This window comes from Carassius auratus, chromosome 19, assembly GCF_003368295.1.
Source record: "Carassius auratus strain Wakin chromosome 19, ASM336829v1, whole genome shotgun sequence".
Taxonomy (NCBI): domain Eukaryota; kingdom Metazoa; phylum Chordata; class Actinopteri; order Cypriniformes; family Cyprinidae; genus Carassius; species Carassius auratus.
In genome coordinates, this window is record NC_039261.1 from 16,317,361 (window position 1) to 16,337,966 (window position 20,606).

Genomic DNA, 20,606 nt, shown 5'->3' on the forward strand with positions numbered 1-20,606 from the left:
TACAGTTTACAGTACCCTGCATGACAATTCTTTCTCTGAGTGTATTGCAGAATGGAAAACCCACCCAAATTATGACTTTCTTTTGTCAGAAAAGAGAGCATAATTATATCATACATTAAACATAATGATTCAGAAATCTATTTGAGTTTCATTGCATTTCATTTCAAAGTGATTTTCATTAGAATCAGTGCATCTGGTCATGCGTCTGCGTGTTGACGTCATGTTTGTACCCGCCTCTTGACGTCGGGTGAAAATCATACGAGAGAGAATTAGAATGAAAGGGGCGGAGCAAGACTTGAATTACTACTACTGTCGGCTGATACAGAGACCGGCAGAAACACAGGTTGATTCCGAAGGAAACGGTTGCGGATACAGTGTTGTTGTTTAATCGAACCGGTTAATTGTTTTCCTTTTTATTTCATATAATTCAATTACTGGATTCATAGGAAACGTGTAAACGACTTTAAACGCAAATCTTCAAGAACGAGATGGCTAGAGGCGAGGGCGCCGAGCAGTACTCCAATACCAGTCTCCTTCAAAAACCCAGCCCAGATGGAATCAAACCGGCAGCAAAGGTAAGAAACTGAATATAATTGATGCTTTCATTCAGTGATGAGTTTATCAGCAGTGTAGGTGTTTCCCATTCGCATGATTTCCCTGTTGAACAGCCACGTAGGAGCGGCTGATGATCGACGTGTCATTTTGTCAAGTTAAATTAAGCGCGCACGCCCTTTCTGCGCTGCTCGCGACGCGTGGAGATTATATATGATATAAACGAATATTAGACCCATTGCACATGAATTCTGACGCCAGAGTTATAATTATATCACGTTTCATCGCTCATTTAGTTGAGCTCAAATATGGAAAGCTCTCTGTTCAATAAATGCATAAACTGCTTAAACGTGCCAGTGAATTATTAGAAAAATTCATATTTTCTCTCTCCACTTTACTACTTAAGAGTTTGCATTTAGATGTCATAATGTCATGGTCTGCTAACAATGAATCCTTACTTGAATTTTATTTCTGGAAATTATTCTACTAATGACCCAGCAATTTTAGATGCTTACAATGTGTGTGTGTAACACGAAGCACTAATTAATTGATCCCCCATTTGTCAAGTTTAGATTCTACATGCACACACATGGCACATCATCAGAATGGATAATCCAGTCATATTCCTTTGATTTATGAGGCTGATATTATGTGATATGGCTTTATTGCTGCAAAACGTGATGTGCACTTATTGCTGATGCAGAGTTGATTCTGCATACCAAAGGTTTCAGCTCTAGATGATAGATGGAAATGGCTAAAGCACCATTATTTAAACTGATGTACTGATGCTCATCAAAGAAGAACACTGCCTGTTTCCTCTGATTGTGTTCAGTGGGATTTCTTGCTTGAGGGCTCCCTGACCCAAATATCAGAAGCTACCCAGCTGTATGGGAAATGAGGTTATGTTTGGATTTGAACCAAACAGCAAATCAAGCAGAAATGCATTGTGTTAATATATTTAAATCCAGTACTTAAGCTAAATTACAAGTGTGTCTGGCCACAATGTGCTACAATTATGTGAATTTTTGAATCCCAACTGAGACACTGTGAACTCATTTGACCTTATATAGCCTCTGTACTGTATTCTTAATTATTTGGAGTGTCTTTATATGAACGTCTCAAACCGTGTACTGTTTCTCCCATAAAAATAGCGTGAATCAAGGGGCCAGTTGTCTGTATGCAACAAGTTGTGTTATGCCATTGGAGGAGCACCATATCAGATAACAGGATGTGCAATCGGCTTCTTCCTTCAGATCTACCTGCTGGACGTTGCATTGGTGAGTGAACTGTTTTTACCAATAACATCTTAATCATTTGGATCAGTCAACTGATTCATCGTAGTGGATGAATTTTGATGAATTCGTGGAAAGTGCCTGATAACAGAAGATCATAATGACTTGTAGAATGTAGAATCTGTTTGCGATCCTCGGGGCAAGCTGGTTTCTTTACTCCCATTCACATAGTCACAGTCAACAAGTACAGTCACAAAGGGGAATTGTACTGGAAAATGAATAGTTTTGCCAAGGTCTTTTATGCCATTAACTTTTGGGGGAGCTACTGTAGTCTTGGCAGGCTGATTGGCCAGATTAAAGGGATTGTTCTGATAGCCTTCAGTGTTTATCATGTAACCACTGACTACAGGAGACAGGTTCCCAGTGTGAGGTCTGCTAATGTGTTTAATCCCATAGTTAACAGTTACAATACACAATGCCAGCATGACGCACTCAGCACTCAGTTCTGCAGCAGTTTTACAAGTGTGTTGTACTGGAAGTACAACCGTTTCAACTGAATAACTCCATTTGCCTGTAATGTGGTTTATGATCTCATATATCTCAAGGTCTTTGGGCAGGCTTTATGTGCTCCTCTTTAAGAAGTTGTTGTAGTTTACATGCTGCCTAGCCCTCGAAACAGTTAAAATATTTGTAGATTTATCATGAAAATTCATATCTTCAACTGATATGCAATGGTAGATACCTGTTCTTTATCCCCAGTGTAAATATGTCATATTTAACAGAACTTTTTCATGTTGGTATTTCATCTTTTATTTTCAGTTATTTAGTCCATTCTGATGCTGAATAAAAGCTTTTGGAAAACTCTCAACCTGTAATGTGTTTCTTGACAGTTGGACCCATTTTATGCCTCCATCATCTTGTTTGTGGGTCGAGCATGGGATGCCATCACAGACCCTACGGTGGGCTTTCTAGTCAGCCGGAGTCCCTGGACCAGATTTGGACGAATGATGCCCTGGTAAGTCTTTCTTCAGCTCAGTTTCAATGGATGGGTTTACTGTCCAGGTCTTTGTGCATTCATACCTGTATGTCCAGAGCAATCTTTCACATTAAACAAGACTCAGAATTGTCTTGTTTAAGGAGCCTGTTGCCTGTAGTAACTGTCTGCCCTAGTTAATTCGATCTTCCACTAACTCAGAGGCCTCCTCTGTTGCATTTAAAATACGTCTCAAATGAATCTCTATGCTTCACCACTTGCTTTGTCTTCTGACCCATTTCTCTGTTGTTGTGAAATGTCAGGAGGTAGTCTTTAAGTGAGAGAGCCAAGTGTATCTGGTGATGTTTCTAAGTCAGAGGAAGCTTGTGGGACTAAATGAAGTCCCCTGAGCTCTCATGGGGGGTCGCTGGGTCGAGGGGTGTGATGGGCGGGGGTTTTGGATACACCACAGTAGCTTTGCCTTCGACCAATTTGCATTTTCAGCTGGCCAATATGAATTTATTCTCTGTCACATGCATGACTAAACCACTTTATAACAACAAGACATGCTTGCCACTGAGCAACAAAGTATAATCAAGTTAAATGGTTCCTTTTCTTAACTTGTATTGCAGAATATATGGAGGCAATTATGCTTAAGAAACCAACATTTGGTCCAAAACTAGCTACCAAATCACAGCATAATTTAGGTTAAAATGTAGCTTCTTACTCATTTTGGTGATGTTAAATATTACTTCTAGCAAAAACAAATTCACTGTATTTATTTAGACCATATGCCCTGAATGTTGGTAATTTGGTTGTGAGATGTGCAAACCTTGTGTAAAAAAATTTGAAAACAAAATTGCTAATACTACTTTTAATTTTACCCCACGAGATTGGCGACCAATATTTTTCAGCACATTTTTGGATAATGAATGGCTCTTTCCCACAACACAAAACTGAAATAATAGAAATTTTGCAACTAGTGACCATTAACCCTGCGCTTGCACAAGCCTTATCTGTAGTGACAGGGATGCCTAACAGGTTTTCTACACAATTAAGGCTTTTGGGTTTGGGTTACACTGTGAGAAATCTGGGTTTACAGCATAGTCTAACATCAAAAGCACTTTGCAAGATTCCACTTTCTCTGTCTTATTTTCCAAATGATGTTCGGTTTGAGGAGTGCTCAAGTCATCAGAAGTAGGAGGTCACTCATTGTATGAATAAGTAGAAAACCACTCCGAGGAAGTGATGGGAATGGGGGGCGGGGTGAGGAATGTGCGTCTGCTTTTTAACTGGACTCCGGGAATGTAAAGGAATCTGATAGGAAGCTGGTGAGAAAGGTCTTCCCTAATGAGCTCATTTCCGTGAAGCTGGATCGGATGAAGACGGTTGTATCCTCTCAGGGTGGTGTGATTACAAGATCCCTAGTGATGCTAGATTTGTGCTGTGATGTCACTTGGGAGTACATGAGACAGGCTTGTTGGTGTATTTATGGGTATATGTGGGTAAGAGGGGACTTTTTCCTCCCCTAACTATTCCCGTGGAGTGTCATATGGACCACAAGCCTGTATAATTTCATTTTCTCTGTTTCATCACATGCATTATTAATAGTCACAAGCATGTGAGTTAAGCTATCATAATCCTGAAAGGGAATTCATTGCAAAGGTTAGTTACACTTTTGCAATGATATATTGAATGACATGAGCTGGGGAACTGAAAAAAAAAAAAGAAAAGTCAATATTTGACCATGTGATAGCATCTCATAAAGCGCAAATGATTTTCAAGGCACCATAAACCTAAAAAAAAAAAAAAACGTTTAGAACGGTCTGAACGGCTAAGAGTGTCTCTGTCATATGTGACGCACGTTTTGTAGGTCGATTCATCTGAGGTGTAATTCTTCACATGGCGTGAATACCAAGACATTTGTATTGTGCTGTCAGGCTCAGAAGAAATGCTGCATGGGGGGGTTGGGAGCTGTATGCTAAATGTGCCTCTTGAATGGTCCAACCCACACCACACCACCTCTGTTAACCAATCAGAGAGCGAGAGAAGCCTAACAGCACGGCTTCAAATCTGAAGGCAACATACAAGGGTTACTTTAGTTCAAATAGCAGCCTGACTGGTTGGTTGAGATGGCTATTATCTTGAACTGTTAACTAGTTGCTTCTTTTTGCTACATGTGTGCACTTGAACATTTGTTTAGTTAAGGCTTTTACTTGCTTTCTGATTATATATTTTAATTAAAACTACAGATTTAAGAAACTTGAGAAATCGAATGTGTAATTTATTTTCATAACAAATGTTTTAATAGATACATTTCTTCCTACCAGTCCTACCTTTTATGTCCTATTAAGTTTGTGTAAACATATTACTTTGTTCAGTGCAATCTTAGTCCAATATCTAATCTAAATATTGTCAGGCTGAACTTTTTTTTTATTTTGCTGTTATAATATTCAGTTTGTTTATTGTAATTTATCATTGAACTATATTTTGTTATTTTATTTTTATAGAGAGCCTATCGTTTTGTTTTTGCACAAAAGATATAAGGATAATGGTATCCTAAAGCTCAGTGAAAACATCTAACCTAATTTGAAATGAATTTTTTTTTTGGCATTACATTCTCTTGAATAACATCACCCCTTTACCGTTTTAAACTAGAAATGTAACAGACCGGTTCATGTGAAAACCGCAAATGCTTTCTGGGCATGCTTTCTGAGTACTGCAGTCTTATTAGTAGCTGAAAACATCATGAAATCAGCCAAAATATTTAATAAGCAAACAGAAAGGGGGTGGAGAGGGGCGTTGGATGTACTGACTGAAGAAAAACATCCACATTCAGTGGAATTCTGTGGGATCCCATTCCGTTAATAGAAAAACCGCCTAATGTGGCTCCACTGTTTCCACAAACCCTTTTTTCTTTTTGGAAATGAAGCTGGGTTTTACTACTCGGCATGTTGTGAAACTTTACCAGGGAAACAAAATATGGTACCATTCAGTTCCATGATGTGTAATGCAGCTGAAATGTTATTTCCCTGCACAGATGTGACCGATTAAGAGCAGATCATGTTTTTCCACTTCAGCATCCTGTTGGCCACATGAGTCATAGTACAAAGACAGGAAGTTATCCAATCAGTTTTCATCTCTCATAGTCATGGGAGGGACAAAAATAACCAGGTGCTTGACAAGATTCAGTGACACCTAGTAAACTTCATCTACATGTACCTGATCCCAAACCTGTTCATCATCATGGAGTAGCTAGTTAAACGGTTTTTTTTTTTTACCTTTTGTGCATGTCTTCTAATCTTCTACATCTTTTCCTTGCAGGATTGTACTGTCTACCCCATTTGCCGTCCTGTGCTATTTCCTCATTTGGTACGTGCCGTCTGTTGACCAAGGCAAGGTTGTTTGGTACCTGATCTTCTACTGCTCCTTCCAGACATTACAGACAGTGAGTAACCATCTTTAAATTACCATAAATTGTAGCCTGCAAAGTTCCTCATCATTTCCTTCTTGACCTTTTGGCATTGTCTTTTTCCTCAAAAAACAGTGTTTCCACGTGCCATATTCCGCACTTACTATGTTCATCAGCACAGAGCAGAAGGAGAGGGATTCAGCCACCGCCTACCGTGAGTTTTAAAACATCTACAGCTGGATACATCCATCCATCGTTTTCTGATTCACAGCTAACCGCCACTCTCTTATCTCAGGGATGACCGTTGAGGTTTTGGGCACGCTCATTGGGACTGCTGTTCAAGGTCAGATTGTGGGAATGGCTAGCGCTCCTTGCATCAGCGCTGGCGAGGACCTGAACTCTACAGATCTGCAGGGGGCTCCCGAGGTCAACATCACTGAGCCTCATGTTTCACTGGAGCATCTGGTGAGGATTTTTTTCTTTTAAGGTTGACTTAATTTAAATTCTTGCTGTATTGGTATTAAATGCCTGATATCATGTGGTTCCCACAGAGAAATGCTTACATGATCGCATCTGGAGTCATCTGCTCGATTTATGTCGTCTGTGCCGTGGTCTTGTTCCTTGGTGTGAAAGAACAAAAAGGTAAGTGCTACAACTACTGCAAAAACACATAATTAAGAATGAAACTTTATGCAATTAAACATGCACTACTGTTAAAAAATATGGGGTCGGTGTAAGATTATGTTTTTAATGTTTTTAAAAGTCATCTGTTATCCTCTTGCTGCATTTATTTTGCCCAAAATAAAGTAAAAATTTAAAAAATAACTGTATTTGAATATATTTTACATTGTAATTTATCCTAATGATGCAAAGCTGAATTTTCAGCATCATTACTCCAGTCTTCAGCGTCACATGATCTTTCAGAAATCATTCTAACATGCTCATTTGGCGTAGTTGTGCTGCCTAATATTTTGTATATACAGTAGTACCTCTTTTCAACATTTTAAGAACAGTCTTTATTTGAAATAGAAATCTTTTGTAACATTGTAAATGTCTTTTCTTGACTTGATCAATTTAATGCATCCTGGCAGAATAAAAGTGTTGATACTGGCTCCAAACTTTTGAATGGCAGTATAGCTTCTTACTTTAAGACTTCATGATATCATAATTTAAGACTTAATTGTATGCTTTTAAGCTATGAGGTCTTGTAGAAATGTTTAAATGTGTATGTCTAAGGTTAATCTTCTAAAATGCTGGTATAAAGTATGAGCTCTGGAAATGTACCAAAACTTTGATGATTCATGCCGCACAGCAAAGATTTTTGTCCATTCCTCTCTAAAATGCCCCTACTGCTGAAACAGACTTGTAAACAGCAAATCATAGATTTTAACGGTGATATTAAAGCCAATTGGCTGTCTTAAAACAGAACAGAAATTATCTATCTAGTATGTCTCACCAATACTTTCTGTTTCAGTGAGAAATGTGTGTAAACAATCAATCCCATGAAGTTGCTTGCAGATGGACCCGGGTTTTTCCACACAGCTCGGGTTTCTTTAAATCAGTAAAGGCTGATCTGGCCCACGAGCAGAGCTCAGCTGCTTGCAGGGAAATGCCAGTGAATAAGCATAGCAGGGTGATTAACTTTCACAGCACAAATAGGGCTGTCTAAATGAGGCGCATGGTAAAGGAAGGTTACTATAGGTGTTCTCTAGAGTTATTTATTTTTAAGGTAAAATATCAAGTCTTAACATGCAGACCTCAGTAGACTTCTAAAGAAAATCAAGCACAGACTTGGCTCATCACCACACCTTATTTGAGGATTTCTCATGCTCAACATTTAGAAATGAAAGCATATGAGCAATTAAACAACATGTTTTGTGGTGGATTCCTTGTCATGTGATGCAATGACTCATGACTAAAATCCTAGTCTCTTCCTCACTGCCCTGTTATTTATTGGATTTATTGTTGCACCATTAATTGCCGTTTATTTTCATCATCTCATCTTGCCTCTCTTTTTTTTGACAGAAACCTGCAGGATTAGGACTGAGCCCATGCCGTTCTTCCAGGGCATTCGCATGGTGATGGGTCACGGTCCTTATGCCAAGCTGGTCATGGGCTTCCTCTTCACCTCTCTGGCTTTTATGGTGAGTCCTTGTGCAAATGATCCATTCATTTCAGGTTGAGCCGTGGTCACCACCAGCTGTTTGAGTTGTTTGAGCTGTGACTGCCATGGACGAGCACTGTTGCCTTTGGCGATCGCTGTATTTGTTAGGTTTTGCTAATGTGTCTTTACTGTGCAGCTTATTATTTCTATAAACATTTCTTGCAGTTTCTGGAGGGAAACTTTGCTCTGTTCTGTAGCTACACCCTTGGCTTCAGAAACGACTTCCAGAACGTCCTTCTCGTCATTATGGTGAGCAAATTAAATTTGTGGGCTTTTTGAATGCTAAAGACTCTGTATGGTCTGTAAAGATACGTGAGGTGTCATTATGGAGTGACTGACAGTGACATTTTGACAGACAAATGTACAAAAGGAGAGCACTTAATGGGTCCATTTGCATAATACACGTTAAATTCTTGATGGAATAGTCTGAATAGACTAGTGTTTCCAGTAATGTAATACGCCTTAACCAACCCTCTACTCAAGGCTTTACTCATAAAGAGCTCCATTATCACAGAAAAGTTGTCAGCATCTGGAGGATTGACAACTAGATTATTGTCCAAGGAAGAAAAAAGTTGTTCATCCAGTTTCAAAGAACAAGATTGTTTTGTTCATTTGTTTTTGTCCTTGAAATCAGCTTGTTCAAAACCCATATTCCTTTTAAGAATTCATGTTCAATAAGAGAATATCATTGTAGTCATGTAAAACCCAGTCTGCTGACTTTTTTCAGACTACAGTAACCCTCGTTCAGGCAGATGAATGCATGAATAGAACGTTTTCAGGCATTGTCCAACATGCGACACAAAACCTTCCAATATTGTTGTCAGACAGGTGTGTTCGGAAGCATTCTTACTGATGGGAACCTGTTTGAACACCTAGAGGGATAAACTCATTGCCATAAAACCTAATATTAGCTAATGCCCAGCCTTGCTTAGCCAGAACTTCAAGCTGATGGCCTGGAATTCATGTCAGCTTTCATTGGCCAAGGCCCGCCCATGAGGCCGTTTGACAGACATGTCCAACAACCAATCACAGTTCGTTTCATTCACTGTCAAGTTTCAGAGCGTGGAAATGTCACTACAATAACTGGCCGTTGTGTAAAACTCTCGTACGTATTTTAAAGATTCTGTGCCGTGAACTTTAAATATTTCACATACTTTTGAAAATCCAGTGTTTAGTTGATCCTGATAATCGCTTGTCGTCACAGTCGTAAACACTACTGTTTTCTTTTTTCGTGAAGGGGTTTAGTGCCAAAGTATCTTTGTTTCAAGGCAGAACGTTAAAGAACGTGAAATCCTCGCAGAAGTCCTGTATAATTCAACCAATCCGATAATTAATTTTGACATTCCTGAAGTTTCCACTTCTGTGTCCCCTATACATCAGACGTTTTGCCCCCGGTCCCTGGGCCTGACGTCTGAGGCTGAGACTAGCTAATGCCTTGCTCACGAAAACTTTCAGTGCATTGCTTTTACTGTATTACAAACTGATATCTTTGTCAGCATAGATGATCAAAATGTTTAATATTTGATCATGTGGTGTGACCAGCATATGCACAAAAACGCGATTTTTTTTTTTCATCCTGCACACTTTTACAGTAGTTGTCTTTGAGCTAATTGTATTTTAATTTACTCTCTTTCAGCTCTCCGCCACACTTGCCATCCCATTTTGGCAATGGTTCCTCACTAAATTTGGCAAGAAGACCGCTGTGTTTATTGGGACTACAGTAAGTACTGGCAGCAGCACATAAACATTCATTTAATTACACTGAGTGACCAGCAGCAGCTGCTCCTGGTCTGTCATTTACTGTAATTGATGCTTTTGTTTCCTGTCACTGATGGTTTATATTCTCTTTGCAGTCTGTGGTGCCTTTCCTGATCTCCGTCGTCTTAGTGCCCAGCAATCTTATTGTGACGTACATCGTGTCCTTCGCCGCTGGAGTCAGTGTTGCAGCAGCCTTCCTCCTGCCATGGTAAGTACCTGAGAATTGTAGAAATGTGTGTGCACTTACAGATTTGGTGCACTTTATTAATGGAGCATGCTTTGCTGTATTCTCAGGTCCATGCTTCCCGACGTGGTGGATGATTTTAAAGTGCAAAATCCTGATTCTCAGGGCCACGAAGCCATCTTCTACTCCTTCTATGTGTTCTTCACCAAGTTTGCATCTGGAGTTTCCTTGGGGGTCTCCACTCTTAGTCTTGAGTAAGTTTCACAGCCTTGCACACGAAATACTGGCTTTCAAAGTGGATAATAGTGTTCATGATCCACTAAGCCTGGATTTCTGTTTTACTGTGTGAGAATCAGTCTGGCCTCCTGACATTCAGATATAATGCGATTAGCGTCGGCTTTATGGGCCTTTTGAGTTTGGAGACATGACCATATAGGATCGTGTTTTACTGTGAGATTCAGTGATCAGTCATGAGGTTGGGTTTATCTTGATGAACATGAATAAGATCTTAATCTCTCATTTCTTCTCTTGTAAATAGTTTTGCCGGCTATGTGACGAGAGGTTGCACGCAACCCGCCGAAGTCGATTTAACATTGAAGATCCTGGTGTCTGCTGCGCCGATATTCTTCATCATCATCGGGCTGCTAATATTCATCTCATATCCAATCAATGAGGAAAAGCGACAAGGCAACAACAAAATACTTAAAGAACAACGGTAAAGCCACCTATTGATTTCAACAGTCTTCCAGTCACATGTTTTGCTTAAAGATGTTAATCCTGCTCAACATTCTCGAAATCTATGAGTTAACTTGCTACTTTTAAACCTCTGAAGCTGATTAAATGGCATTCTTTACATTATTTAGTCTAACCTTGTCCTGTGTATACTGTTTTGCTTTTTTTCAGAGAAAATGAGATGGACACAGACTCCACTGAGCTCAATGTGGTTTAATAGCACACTGGACTGAGCATCGTGCCAATTGCATCGGACCCACAAAGCCAAAACAAACTGAGGGGATGCTTTGAACCAACCATGCTGCCTTGTGGCTGAAAGCTTCCATCTATTTCACCCCTACACGACCCCAAAACATCTTGAAACGTAACCATTGCCAGCTCAAGTTCAAAGTGCCTTGCATGTCCAGTTGCAAGTGCTTATGGACGCTAGAAACGTTTCCCTGAGTTGCACAAGGCTTCTGTGTGTCGCCAGTATTTGAGCTGCTCGCTGGTATAGGATCTCAAAGCAGTGTCCAAAAAAAAAAAAAACCTGCTTTCGAGAAGCACACATCTAAACTGCACTAAAAAATGATCTGAGGTGGGACATGTCTACCATGACAACAAACTTGGAACATTAAAAAAAAAAAGGTTTTTAGTTGCTAAATATATATATATATATATGATCGAAAGGTACATTTTGGGAGGAATATCTGTGAAACTGTACACAACTAAGTAACATTTTAATGTTATTTAGAAATGCTTTTGTGCATCCAACTGGATAAGCAAACTTGACACATAAAGACCGGAGTAGGGTTTGATTACATTGAAATACAGTATTGTGCACAAAAGGTTATTGTTTATTTCTTGTATTACTTTCCTTCACATACCCCTTCTACTGTGTTGCTTTTCTTCTGTTTCTGTTCTCTTGGGGCAAACGGAGCTCTTTTAGAGTGATGCGCTGAGGGATAAACTTACAAATTTGGTCCCTCAACACCTTCAGATGATACGCTTCAGATCAGAGGATCTTATTCAGTTAAGTTCTGGATGGGTTCAATAAAGTGTGGATGAAAGTGCTGCTGACTATTGAGGATTTGATCCATGACTATGTGGGGAAAAAATGTACGATCCACTGCTTATTTTGTGAGGTGAACAAGGTTAAGTATTTATTACTTTTGTTTTAGAGTATATGTTGAGTTGTTTATGTCTGTTTCGCCCATCTTCCTTAATTTATCTTGTTTAAGAGCCTCAGTTGCATGAAATAAGGGCAATTAGAGTGGTCACTGCTGAATTATGTCTAAAATGCCATTAATTCTCATGCAAAAGCCAATCGGTGTGTTTACAGGTGACACGGCTGTTCGTTTAGGTGCTAAGTTAATCTGAATTCTGGTCTGTTTGTTTCCCTGTCAGTGTCTGTACAGTCAGTAGTTGTCTCAAGTGCTTTTATTATTGTATAGTTTTCTGCCTGTAACTTCTGTGTCAAAGATGCCAAGTGTTTCTTTAACATCTGTGAGTGCTGTGATATATGTACATAGACCATGTGAAAATTTTAAGTTGTATGTTTTGTTTTATATTTGGGGAAAATGGAATGCCTTGTAAATATTTTGTGTAAATGTATTATTTTATACATATGTACATACGATGTGCCATTGAAATCTGTGCATGTTTGGAGTCAATACAATTTTCTAATGTCAATTTTGTGTTAATGCATTTGAAAATGTTTGTTAATAAACGCCAATTAATATTCAAGGATCACAATTTGCTTCCCCCCCCCCCCTTCTACACACTTGGCCTCATATAATAAAACAAAAACATTTTAATATCTATCTATATCTAAATTCTGACAAAAATCTAAATTTCATTTCATTGTGTTTTTTCTTCAGTGTCATTATTTCGTTATGAACATTTATCAATATCGGTTTAAAACGCGGTTTTCGAAGTGTTAGTCCATATGACCCAATTACTCTAAATTACAGAGTTTTTTTTTTTTTTTAAGAAAAAGGTAAGGACAGAAAAATCTCATCAGTGAAGGAGCGCCTCCTGGAGGAGACGGACGCATCTTCACGCACTCGATTGCTCTTCCTGGTGTTGAACAGCTGGACAATCGATTGTTCAGAGCTGATGCAACACTATCATTACAAAGCAAAATAAATATATATAAAAATAGCTTAATAATTTAGTCATATACGTCTAAAATATTTCACCAATATATACAAATATTTCTGTAAACTCATAATTTATGTACATAAATTGATCAAACTAACTTTAATTAATACATATTATATATCCGAGGGACTTTTATTATGAAATACGTGATGAAATCTTTCAACCGGAAAAGCCTGTCACCGGCACCCACGTTTCTCAGAGACCACTGGTGAGATTTAATGTGAATTTTTATTAAATATCTGAGCTTTTGTCATCTATTATCACTGGCGTTTTATAAGGATAGTGTTACATTTTATACCGACCTATTTCCTGCTCTGTAGTGTTTCTATCAGTGTGTGAAATGGATAAATAAGACCGCCCATCCTCAGAGGTTCATTCATAGCAGACGTCGTTTTAACTCAGGGCTGAATAACTGATCGTAAAAATAAAAGTTTTGACATATTGCTTCTAGCAGAAGCACAAATTGAGTTTATCTTCGTTATTTGTCATATAAGCCTATGATTACCTCCTTCTCCCAGAAGCAGTAGACATCATGGGAGAGCAGCTGAGTCCTGATGAGAAGTTCAAGCTCATCACCAGAAACCTTCAGGTTAGAAACATATCAAGAGATTCCCACATTACTTGGTACAGCTCAAAAACATAGTGAACATTTTAAGCATGTCTGGTCGTGTTGTTTTGAACATATTCATTATTTAGTTTTTTTTTTTTTTTTTTTTTTTTTTTACATGCACTGTTAATGAGGTGTCTGTTCTGTCAATTTCAAAAGACTGGTTCTGCCCCGGTTATGTTCTCAGGAGGTTCTTGGTGAGGAGAGGTTGAAGGAGATCCTAAAAGAGAGGGAACTGAAGGTGTACTGGGGGACAGCAACCACAGGCAAACCCCATGTGGCCTACTTTGTGCCCATGTCAAAGATTGCTGACTTCCTGAAGGCGGGCTGTGAGGTTTGTCTCTGTGGTTTAATCTGAATGACTTGCATGGACAATTAGTCAGGGCTTTGATGTATATAACTATTAATGCTTCTGTTCTGTAGGTGACCATCCTCTTTGCTGATCTCCATGCCTATCTGGACAACATGAAGGCCCCCTGGGAGCTGCTGGAGCTCAGGGTGCAGTATTATGAGCAGGTCATTAAGGCCATGTTGGAGAGCATTGGAGTTCCCCTTGACAAACTCAAATTTGTTAAAGGCACAGACTATCAGCTCAGCAGGTAACCATTGCTTTTATTTAAATACCGTAGCTATAATTTCAAGCAATTAAATAGGATGATAATTGAGCAAATGGTTTTTAGATATGTTTTGTTGTGTTTTCAAACATGTTTTTCTTACCATAAAATTAAAGATGATGTTTGTGGATGTTATTTCTTTAAGAAGGCGGCAACTGTTTGTGTGGTTGATCTATTGTAGAGAGTACACTCTGGATGTTTACCGACTGTCGTCCATGGTCACTGAACACGACGCCAAGAAAGCAGGTGCTGAGGTGGTCAAACAGGTTGAGCATCCTCTTCTGAGTGGCCTTCTGTATCCTGGACTACAGGTATGCAGACCATCTTCTTCTGACATTATCCTCATCTTTGTGGTCCTCTACAGCAGAAGGGTCAGATTTGTTTTCAATAATAATGTGAACATGGAGTCAGTTTTCAAAACCTGCTTATTTTTTCATATTGGTGCAAATGCAAATATACAACCCATTAAAATTATGCTGCTTGTTTTGTATTTCTACACTACTGTTCACAAGTTTTATTTTTTTTATTTATTTTTTTTAGTAATAAATACTTTAATTCAGCAAGGGTCAGTTGAATTGATCAAACGTAACAGGAAAGATAATTATATCATTTGAAAAAAAAAAAAATATTTTTTGTTCTTTTAAATTTAATATTCTTCCACAAAATATGAAGCAGCACAACTTTTTTTGAAGAAATGTTCAATCGGCATATTCCCGAACAATCATTTTAAAATTGAAAAGTTATTTTAAATTGTAGTAAAAAAAAAAAAAAAAAAAAAAGGCCTACTGACTCGAGTAGTGTATGGTTACTGTATGCTTAGCAGTAATTCTAAGTAATTTATTCATTTATTTAAACATTAATTTCTGGATTGGATGATTTTCTGTTCTAGATTCTAATTTACTGCTTATTTCCAGACACTGTGACATTTTTTTTCATTTCTGACAGGCATTGGACGAGGAATACTTAAAAGTAGATGCTCAGTTCGGTGGTGTGGACCAAAGGAAGATCTTCACATTAGCAGAGAAGGTACATTTTTACGTATTTCTTATTCCATAATATGTTTTAGACTTAATGCTCACCTAAACAGTACTGTGTAAAAGTCTTCGGCAAAAGTTTTTGACTTTTTTCTCCCTTTGCATTTTTTACTTTAGCTTGCCAGTAAGAAATACTAAAAATGGAATCTGGATTACTGGATATATTTAGTTTTTTTTAGAGTGGTTGTTTTCTCTTGTTTGCAGTATCTGCCCTCTCTTGGGTACACCAAACGTATCCACATGATGAACCCAATGGTGCCTGGACTGACGGGGGGCAAGATGAGCTCCTCTGAGGAGGTACGTTACCATCTACACCTTCAAAGATTTCAAGAATGCTGTAAGATAAAGATTTACAATCTTTGATTCTGCAAGACGGGATAATGGCGTACGCTGTTGTATTCCAGGTGTTGGGTTGATAGGTTAAGATTCATCATTCTCAAACTTTCATATCTGCTACAGGAATCCAAGATTGACCTGCTGGATAAGAACCAAGAGGTGAAGAAGAAGTTGAAGAAAGCCTTCTGTGAGCCTGGAAATGTGGAGAATAATGGAGTTCTGTCCTTTGTCAAGCATGTTCTTTTCCCTCTGCACTCAGGTGAGTTCAGCCAAAAAAATAATCATTTCGGAAATGTAAAGATCTAGTGCTTAATGACGTGTCCTATTTTTTTTTTTTTAGAGTTTGCTATTAAAAGAGATCCTAAGTGGGGAGGTGACAAAGTCTACACAGACTATGAGGAAGTGGAGAAGGAGTTTGCTGCAGAGGTATCTAAACAATACTAATATTTATGTGACGGGATAGTTCACCCATTACTCAACCCCATGTCGTTTCAAACCCATAAGACCTTTGTTGCAAATGCAAATTCTTTCTGATTTTCTGAGCCTGCATAAGACAGCAGCACAACTGACAAGTTCAAGCTCGAGACCCAGAAATGTAGTAAAGAGATCGTTAAAATAATCCATGTGTCATCACTGGTTGAACCATAATATTATGCTCCATAAAATTAGGGTTGAACTACTAATGGCACATGGATTATTTTAAAGATGTCCTCACTACCTTTCTGGGTCTTGAATGTGGTAGTTCCCTTGCTGTCTATGCAGGGTCAGAAAGCTCTGGGATTTCATAAGAAAAATCTTAATTTGTGTTCTCAAGATGAGCGAAGGTTTTATGGCTTTGGAACGACGTGAGGGCGGGTAATTAATGACAGAATATTCGTTTTTGGGTGAACTATCCCTTTAATGTTCAAAAAACATATGTTTACATAAAGTTAAGCATTATATGTTGAGCTCCTGCATTGCTTACCCTGCAGCAAATCCATCCTGGTGACCTGAAGGCTTCAGTAGAGTTGGCTCTTAACAAACTGTTGGACCCAATCAGGAAGAAGTTTGAGACCCCAGAGTTGAAGAAACTGACAGCATCAGCTTACCCAGAGCCCTCCAAAAACAGTGAGTGTAAATACACGATATCTGAAAACATAAATCTCTGACACTTGTGGACTAGGGCTGGGATAAACTATTATTTTTTAAACGATTAATCTAGCGATTATTTTTTCGATGCATTGATTAATCTAACGATTAATTTTTTCAGACCGATTCGATTTCGATTAGCTCCCCATTAATTGACTATTAACAATTTATACATGTTGATTTACATATCTGAATGAAAAAAAAACATGAATTCCTTAACATTGCAATATATGTTTATTACTCTTAAAATTACAAAATAAAAGACTGACTAAGAATGCATTACTTTGCACTTGTATAGAGATAGCATTCAATAAAACCTTGAAGCCTTGAAAACACATAGCTTACTGAAACAAGCTTACCGAACACATAGGGCCTAGCTTACTGAAAAAAAGTTCTTCTTTCAGATGAAAGTAACAACAACTTGATGTCTAGCATTCAATAAAAAAGGTCACCCAAAAAACTTGTTTAGAGCAATTGAAAGAATACAGTAACCAATGTAAACTTGAAGGCTTTAAGCTAATACAGAGAGTGCTTTTCAAAAAAAAAAAAAAAATTAACAGTGGGAGCCAGCAGTCTGTCATGGAGGGAAAAAAAATGCTCCGCGCTCGTGTAGTTTGAAGACTGTGAGTGTGCGCGCGCAGCCGGGGCTCTCTCTCGTACGCGCCCTGTCAGGCATTACTCACCGATCAAATAAGGCTTTGACAGCCGCCAAAAAAAGATCAATGCAGAAAAACCCCTGGATTGGTTATATAACGTTGGACAGAATGTTGACCCGGCCATCGCGTATATTCAGCGCACATAAGGTAAACGTTTTGCAAAGTTTTTTTAGAGAAATATAAACAGGTCGACGAATCGATGCGCATATTTTGCGTTGACGTATTTTTTTCGTCGACGTCATCGATGACCTCGATGCGTTGTCCCAGCCCTATTGTGGACCCATTTAACAGTGCTTCTTCAAGTTTTAGGACAAGGAAGAATTTGCACATCCATTTACACATACGTTAAAATTGTCATTGTTTCACAGAAGGAGGAGCAAAGGGAAACCCAAAACAAACCGTAGATGAAGAGGAGGTCATCCCATCTAGATTGGACATCAGAGTTGGAAAAGTCATCAGTGTAGAAAAGGTAAAGAAAGCCAGCTATAATTTTGAGTAATTTTTTTTTCTAGTAAAATGATTTTTAAATAACCTTGTTTCTTGACCTGTTAGCATCCAGATGCAGATTCACTTTATTTAGAGAAGATTGATGTGGGCGAGGAACAGCCGCGGACAGTAGTGAGTGGACTGGTGGCCTACCTCTCTCAGGAGCAGCTTCAGGATCGTCTTGTTGTGTTGTTATGCAACCTGAAGCCCCAGAAGATGAGGGGGATTGAATCTCAAGCCATGCTGCTCTGCGCTTCAATGTTAGTAGGGCTGATGCACCCTAATTCAACCATTCCATTCAATCAGCTAAGTTCTTAAAGTAAAATACTTCTACTTTCTAAATGTGATGGTCTTCAGTGAGGGAGAGCCCAGGAGAGTGGAGCCTTTGGATCCACCAGAAGGGTCAGCACCAGGAGACCGTGTTTATGTAGAAGGCTATGAATCGGGCAAACCAGATGATGAATTGAAACCAAAGAAAAAGGTGTTTGAGAAGTTGCAGGTATGTGAGGTTTATATCTTTGGGCTTAAAGATTCATATTAAAGTATCACTGTGTCTTATTCTCGGTTGTATGTTTATTTGTCTGATCTCTTCAGGTGGATCTGAAGATCTCAGGCGAGTTTGTTGCACAATGGAAAGAGCAAAATCTGATGACCAAACTCGGACAGATCACCTGTAAAACACTGAAGGGGGGAAATATTAGCTAGTTGTCTTGACCATTTCTCTCAAAATCCTCAAAGCTAGAGTTTCCATGACAGCCCAGTATCCCTGTGACAGTACAGTGTCAGGTATTGCTCATCATAGACATCCAAAACTGTTAACTGACTCTAATGGAGAACCAGTTAACATTATTTTATTTCAACTGTCCCATTCAGCCATATCATCTTTTGAATTTTCTAATAGCACGATTACTGCAGCAAAATACATATGGGTATCATCTGTGCTTTACATTGCATGTATTGCCGTCCAGGAGGTTTTACACAAAGTACTGCAGTGAATGATATCATGCTCATTTGTTTGAATAACAAATGAAGACTCTTGCAGGAGTTCATCTGTTATCCTTAAACTCAGGTCATCATGTCTGGAACTAGATCATTACAATGATTAGTCTTCGGTTTGACAATGTTCACACTATTTAATCATCAGTGGAAACTTGAAACGGTTCGGACATAGACAGTCTATATACTCAATAAACTGTTGTGGATTCATATTTTAGCATTAGTTAGCTTACTTCACAAAGAAACATTGAATTTCATGTAATAAAACATTCAGAAGTCATTTGATGTTAACCACATTAATTGAAATAAACAACTATGATTCATAACTGATTAATTTGCAATATATGCCTTGATGGAATGATGATGGAAAAGACTTTTTAAAGGTACTTTAAGATTTTGATCTGCTGAAAAGAGATATTTAAATACATGAACCAGACAAATGTTTGGGAGCCTATTTTAAAACATCACCATATGAGCAATACAATTTAATGATTGATTAAAGATTATGGAAACTATAATTCGCTTATGTATTGTGTTGTACAATATATATATAAAAATAGTAGATTTTCCAGATAACATACTTCAAAAACAAAACATAGTGGTATGTGGGGCTTAGATATGATGTTACGAATGTATGGCTGTCGGCAATGTTCAAAAGCACATGGAAGTTAAAAACAGTCAAAACAAGGTAAATCTATAAATATCTTTAATGCATATTTATTTTTAAAACAGTGTAGCAATTCTGTTCACTCATCCCTTAAAGTAAATGGCTACTAAAGTATTTGTGTATGTATAATTTTACATCAATTTCAGAGGGACCAGCAGTAAATATTCTTACCTGTTTGCTGGTTTAAAAAGAAATGCAGCATTAAGCTAACAAAGTGCTTTAATCTAATGAAAAGTAAATACATAAGTGGGTATATGTTCAGCTAGTCGGCATACTGCAAAATTCATATAGGTAACAGATGGCTCTGTACATGTATAATTACACATTTGCTGAAAGCAAATTCTGAAAGTTGATTGCAGTAGCACTAAAACTTTTAAAACTGTTAGTAGAATTTCAGTAAAAGCTAGTAATCAATCTGTGTGCTTAGGCATATTTGTATGTCCAAAAAAAACAAAAAACAAATTCTTAACAGGTTTTGACTTTTTTTTGCGCCAAGCAGTGATTACTACCATTAGTGACCACTAGATGTCGGTTCAGTCTTGCAGTCATTAACTTTTTTTATGCAAACAATTAAAAGGACTTTTCCCAGAGCAGACAAACTCGTTTAGAAAAATACTTGAAAGCTATGATAAAGCTATTGTAGAAAACAAATTGGGGGAAAAGCTTTCTGCATACATTTGAAGGCCATTTCTCCAGGCTAAGGCTTTTAAGACAGTTATCCTCGAACAAGATCTATCTTGGGCTTTCACCACTTGCTTTGTCCTCTTGTTTCTCCCATACTGTGACTAGACAGTCCAATCAAAACTCAACTCGTGTGTCCTGACTCTTCAACATGCAGTCTCTGTACTTCCTGAAAAAGAAATATAATTATAATGATCATTTGCATGGTTCTGTCTGTATTTGATGAACGAACTAAAATAACCAGTGAATGCT

The 20,606-nt window shown here is 38.2% G+C and overlaps 3 protein-coding genes across 9 annotated transcripts in view; 2 read left to right on the forward strand and 1 right to left on the reverse strand.

The window, feature by feature from the left end:
* Nucleotides 1-286: 286 nt before the first annotated feature.
* mfsd2ab (MFSD2 lysolipid transporter A, lysophospholipid b) lies at nt 287-12,732 on the forward strand. Its single transcript, XM_026289152.1, has 14 exons — nt 287-575; nt 1,704-1,829; nt 2,675-2,799; nt 6,082-6,205; nt 6,305-6,383; nt 6,465-6,634; nt 6,721-6,811; nt 8,195-8,313; nt 8,499-8,582; nt 9,970-10,053; nt 10,187-10,299; nt 10,386-10,529; nt 10,814-10,990; nt 11,179-12,732. Exons 1-14 carry the CDS (start codon nt 489-491, stop codon nt 11,222-11,224), a joined length of 1,569 nt encoding a protein of 522 aa, XP_026144937.1. The 5' UTR covers nt 287-488; the 3' UTR covers nt 11,225-12,732.
* A 510-nt stretch (nt 12,733-13,242) lies between these two features.
* On the forward strand, nt 13,243-19,336 carry yars1 (tyrosyl-tRNA synthetase 1). 2 transcript variants are annotated; one of them, XM_026289160.1, is made up of 14 exons: nt 13,243-13,357; nt 13,668-13,738; nt 13,944-14,090; nt 14,180-14,355; nt 14,552-14,681; nt 15,316-15,396; nt 15,609-15,701; nt 15,864-15,999; nt 16,081-16,166; nt 16,712-16,847; nt 17,893-17,993; nt 18,077-18,270; nt 18,368-18,509; nt 18,605-19,336. In XM_026289160.1, exons 2-14 carry the CDS (start codon nt 13,682-13,684, stop codon nt 18,713-18,715), a joined length of 1,590 nt encoding a protein of 529 aa, XP_026144945.1. In that variant the 5' UTR covers nt 13,243-13,357; nt 13,668-13,681; the 3' UTR covers nt 18,716-19,336. The 2 variants fall into 2 exon arrangements, with proteins under 2 accessions (XP_026144945.1, XP_026144946.1); XM_026289161.1 differs by having other exon boundaries at nt 13,318-13,357; nt 13,671-13,738.
* Nucleotides 19,337-19,695: 359 nt separating this feature from the next.
* LOC113119575 (uncharacterized protein KIAA1522 homolog) overlaps nt 19,696-20,606 on the reverse strand; it is a 46,472-nt gene continuing 45,561 nt past the window's right edge. For all 6 annotated transcript variants that reach the window (XM_026289154.1, XM_026289156.1, XM_026289153.1 and 3 more), the window contains one exon: nt 19,696-20,523. In XM_026289154.1, the coding sequence (XP_026144939.1) occupies nt 20,501-20,523 (23 nt within the window). In that variant the 3' untranslated portion in view covers nt 19,696-20,500. The remainder of the gene's footprint in view (nt 20,524-20,606) is intronic.